Source organism: Pundamilia nyererei, unplaced genomic scaffold (assembly GCF_000239375.1).
Source record: "Pundamilia nyererei isolate P.nyererei 1_Seehausen unplaced genomic scaffold, PunNye1.0 scaffold00238, whole genome shotgun sequence".
Taxonomy (NCBI): domain Eukaryota; kingdom Metazoa; phylum Chordata; class Actinopteri; order Cichliformes; family Cichlidae; genus Pundamilia; species Pundamilia nyererei.
In genome coordinates, this window is record NW_005187639.1 from 189,973 (window position 1) to 194,456 (window position 4,484).

The window sequence follows — 4,484 nt, forward strand, 5'->3', positions numbered from 1 at the left end:
GCGTGTGTGTGTGTGTGTGTGTGCGTGTGTGTGTGCGCGCGCGCGCAGGAGTGTCGTGAAGCTGTGTGATGAGGTGGAGTGTGTGGAGAAAACTCTGCTGAAGAGACGAGCGGAGCTACGAGAGGCCGACAGGAAACTGCTGGAGGCTCAGAGCTGCATACACACCAGCAGAGTCCAGGTATACACACACACACACACACACACACACACACGGTGGTGTGTTATACTCTGGCGAACCCACAATATTACAGAAAAGCTCAACAATCACACGATTCTCTGTGAGCAGCACTTGGTGACTGTGGGGAGGACGAACTCCTTTTAACAGGAGGAAACGTCCAGCAGGTCCAGGCTCAGCGTCTCGTCACCCTGACACTGAATCTTTTTACATCAGTTTTATTGACAAAACTATTCATTAATAATTTTATGGTCAATCACCAAAACGAATAAAAGGACAGAAAAACATGAGCTTGGATCAGTTTCTTTAATAACTGATGACGCGCTCGCCGCTCTAACCTCGACCCTTCCCGCTCCGTCCTCGTGTGACCTTCAGGCCAGCGAAGCTCAGCGAGACGCCGCTGCGCTGCGGCTCAGAGGGGAGGACAAACAGCGTGCCAGGTAAAGTGTCCTGGCTCCAACCATGACCTCAAAGATCAGGGTGGATATTTTAATCATCGCCACCATCTTCATCACACAGGGAGTTGCAGGAAGAGGTGGAGCAGCTGAGGAGGATGAGGGAGGAGGAAGGGCAGATGCTCAGGCAGGTGGAGGAGGAGCTGAGGAGCAGAGAGGAGGAGCTCCAACAGCTCGACAGGGAAATACAAACAGCCAGAGACACGTAAGGAGGCTTTTACTGTGAAGGAGACAGGAAGTTTTTACTGTGAAGAGGTGGCTGTTGTATTTTGTCAGGTGTCTCCATATAAACTTCAGCTGTGTGTGCGTGTGCAGACTCGCTGACCTGCTGTCTGACTGTGTGGAGGCTCAGGGGCATCTGGACTCTCTCAGCACTCAGGTGAGGTCACACCTGTACCTGTCCCAGAGCTTGGACCCTGTCCTGATGGAGATGGGCCGGCGCGGCTGACGGAGGATCCCGGGTTATAACAGAAAAGCAGTTGCTCTGCTTTATTTTGAATATTTGTGCTTTTTGTTTTGAGATCAGGAAGTGAGTGACCATGTGACTCTTTAAACCAATCAGCTGAAGAGGGACGAGGTGGAGGGAGCGAGGGATGAGCAGCACGAGCTGGAGGGCGTGGTGGACAGGAAGAGGGAGGAGCTTGCCGAGCTGATGCACAAAGTGGAGTCCCGTAGGGGAGAGGCCGAGTCGTGTCTCCGAGAGAAAAGCCGGCAGCAAACAGAGCTGCAGGTCAGGGAGCACCATAGTGTGCTGATGTGTGAGGAGGAAGAGGAGCTGATACCTCACACTGGGTCAGCTGACCCTGAACAGGTCAGACGATGGGTGGATGCTCATGATGGTCTATGGTTTATGTGCAGGAGGTGCAGGAGGAGCTAAGCAGGAGGAGGGAAGAGAGGAGGAGACTGCAAGAGCAATGTAAACACCTGGAGGCCAGGCGGAAGCACGCTGACAGGTACTCTGAGTGCTCGGAGACATGTGATTGGTAGAAACACGTTAAACCGTGTGTGTGTGTGCCAGGTGTCTGTCGCGGTGCAGGTGGAGCTCGCTAAACAGAAGGAGAAACACAGCCACAACCAACTCCTTCAACAGGAAGTGATGAGGGAAACAACAGCCAATCAGCACCACCTAAACAGTATGAGCTCATCCTGTCAACCTATCTCTAATGATCGGCTATGTACCACAGGCCTTCAAGCTGGCTGTAGTTAAACCTTTACTCAAAAAGCATCTCTAGACCCAGCAGTCTTAGCTAATTATAGGCCAATCTCCAACCTTCCTTTATATCAAACATCCTTGAAAGAGTAGTTGTCAAACAGCTAACAGATCATCTGCAGAGGTTTATTTGAAGAGTTTCAGTCAGGTTTCAGAGCTCATCACAGCACAGAAACAGCTTTAGTGAAGGTTACAAATGATCTTCTTATGGCCTCTGACAGTGGACTCATCTCTGTGCTTGTCCTGCTAGACCTCAGTGCAGCGTTCGATACTGTCGACCATAATATCCTATTAGAGCGATTAGAACATGCTGTAGGTATTACAGGTACTGCACTGCAGTGGTTTGTATCATATCTATCTAATAGACTCCAGTTTGTGCATGTAAATGGAGAGTCCTCTTCACACACTGAGGTTAATTATGGAGTTCCACAGGGTTCAGTGCTAGGACCAATTCTGTTTACATTATACATGCTTCCCTTAGGCAGCATCATTAGAAGACATAGCATACATTTACACTGCTATGCAGATGACACCCAGCTCTATCTGTCCATGAAGCCAGATAACACACACCAATGAGTTAAACTGCAGGAATGTCTTAAAGACATAAAGACCTGGATGGCCGCTAACTTTCTGCTTCTAAATTCAGATCAAACTTGCAAATGGCTGCTGTCGCTCGGTGTCCGCCTCAACTCTGCGTTTTTCTTATGCTAGTTATGTTATTTCTTAGTTTATTTTCAACCTGTGATGCTTTTATCACCTACAGACAAACTCTCCTGGACATTTGACAAAACTCGCAATCTGGACCTTCACAAACCAACTTTTTTGTGAATGGTGGTGACTCACCTTGGCTACCTGGGAAGAAGAAACTCTGGAGAAAAAGGGGAAAAAGAGCCGGGATTCTGGTCAGGCTGAGGAAAAGACAACATTGCACCCTGCTTCCCAGCATTGTCCTAGCTAAGGTCCAGTCCTTGGAAAACAGACTGGATGAACTAAGGGCCAGGATAACTTTCCAAAGGGACAGTAAGAACTGCAACGTCTGAGGAGCTCTCCATTCACCACCAGGACAGAACAAAGGACTCGGGTAAATGTAGGGGAGGTGGTGTGTGCGTAATGACCAACAAACGGTGGTGCACTGATGTACAGATAGTTTCGTCGGGGTGCTCTCCTGATTTTGAACACCTTATGATCAGATGCAGACCCTTTTATCTGCCCAGGGAGTTTACAGCAGTATTCTGTACTGCTGTTTACATTCCCCCCCACGCTGAAACCACACGGGCACTGGACGAACTGTTTGACATTATCGACCGGCAGGAAATGCTACACCCAGAGGCTGCTTTTATCGTGGCTGGTGACTTTAATAAAGCCAACATGAAGAAAGTTCTGCCTAAGTTTTACCAGCACGTAAACTTTCCAACGTGTGGTGATAACATCTTAGACCATGTTTACGCTCCATACGCACATGCCTGCAAAGCCCGCCCCCGACCGGCCTTCGGCAAGTCAGATCACTCCTCAGTTCTGCTGTTGCCAGCCTATAGGCAGCTTCCTATAGGCAGAAGCTGAAAAGCAACCAGCCCATGACGCGTAACGGACTTTAGTCATAAATGCATCAATGACGGCTGTTGTACAAACTTACCCCAACCAAAAGCCGTGGGTTAACGGAGAGGTCCGTGCAGCGCTCAGAGGACTGCAGGCTTTAAATCCGGAGACCCAGGTGAATACAAAACATCCCGGTATGCACTCAGGAAAGCAATAAAGACGGCAAAGGGACAGTACAAAGGAAACGTGGAACTCTGCTACAGCTACTCCAACACCAGGAGCATGTGGAGCGGTCTGAAGACCATCACAGACTACAAGGGAAACAGCAGGAGAGTGAGGGAGGCAACGGCTTCTCCACCTGATGATCTCAACACCTTCTATGGACGCTTTGATGAACATATATCTCAGGAGTTTTTGCTGGAAGAGGAGAGCTGCCCTCTTCAGATATCTCAGGCGGTCGTGTGTAAATACTTCAGGAAAGTAAACACTCTGAAAGCTCCTGGACCAGACAACACTCCAGGTCGTGTTTTCAAAGCCCACGAGCTGGCAGATGTCTTCAAAGACATTTTTATCCTTTCCCTGCTCCAGTCTGCTGTCCCAAATGTTTTAAGAGGACCACCATCATCCCTGTCCCTAAGAAAACTAATGTGAGCTGCCTAAATGACTGTCGCCCAGTAGCGCTCACCTCCATTACCATGAAGTGCTTTGAGCGCATAGTCAAAGCTCACATTACATCTTTAATCCCTGCTTCACTTGATGCGCTCCAGTTTGCCTACAGGCCCAACAGATCTACAGACGATGCAATGGCAGTAGCACTTCACGCTGCCCTCTCTCACCTGGACCAGAAAATCACATATGTGCGGATGTTGTTCATGGACTATAGCTCCGCCTTCAACACCATCATACCACCCAGACTCGTTATGAAACTCCGTGACCTGAACTTTAGCTCCTCCCTGTGCAGCTGGATCCTGGACTTCCTGACAGACATCACCTCATCCACACTCACACTCAGCACAGGTGCCCCCAGGGATGTGTGCTCAGCCCCCTGCTTACACCCTGTTCACCCACGACTGTACAGCAACACACAGCTCCAACACCATCATCAAAT

At 49.4% G+C, this 4,484-nt stretch overlaps 1 protein-coding gene across 1 annotated transcript; it reads left to right on the top strand.

Moving 5' to 3' along the window:
- Window positions 1-32: 32 nt before the first annotated feature.
- On the top strand, window positions 33-2,660 carry LOC102207468 (structural maintenance of chromosomes protein 3-like). Its single transcript, XM_005749158.2, has 7 exons — window positions 33-178; window positions 551-615; window positions 695-835; window positions 946-1,009; window positions 1,193-1,360; window positions 1,489-1,583; window positions 2,604-2,660. The coding sequence occupies exons 3-7, from the start codon at window positions 729-731 to the stop codon at window positions 2,623-2,625; spliced, it is 456 nt and encodes a 151-aa protein (XP_005749215.1). The 5' UTR covers window positions 33-178; window positions 551-615; window positions 695-728; the 3' UTR covers window positions 2,626-2,660.
- The last annotated feature ends 1,824 nt before the right edge of the window (window positions 2,661-4,484 follow it).

Excerpts from the sequence above, each read along its gene's own strand:
- LOC102207468 (XM_005749158.2), top strand. The coding sequence starts at position 729 with ATGAGGGAGGAGGAAGGGCAGATGCTCAGGCAGGTGGAGGAGGAGCTG. Across the intron at positions 1,010-1,192 it reads TGGACTCTCTCAGCACTCAG|CTGAAGAGGGACGAGGTGGA; the intron begins GTGAGGTCACAC and ends TAAACCAATCAG. Across the intron at positions 1,584-2,603 it reads AGGCGGAAGCACGCTGACAG|ACAAACTCTCCTGGACATTT; the intron begins GTACTCTGAGTG and ends TATCACCTACAG.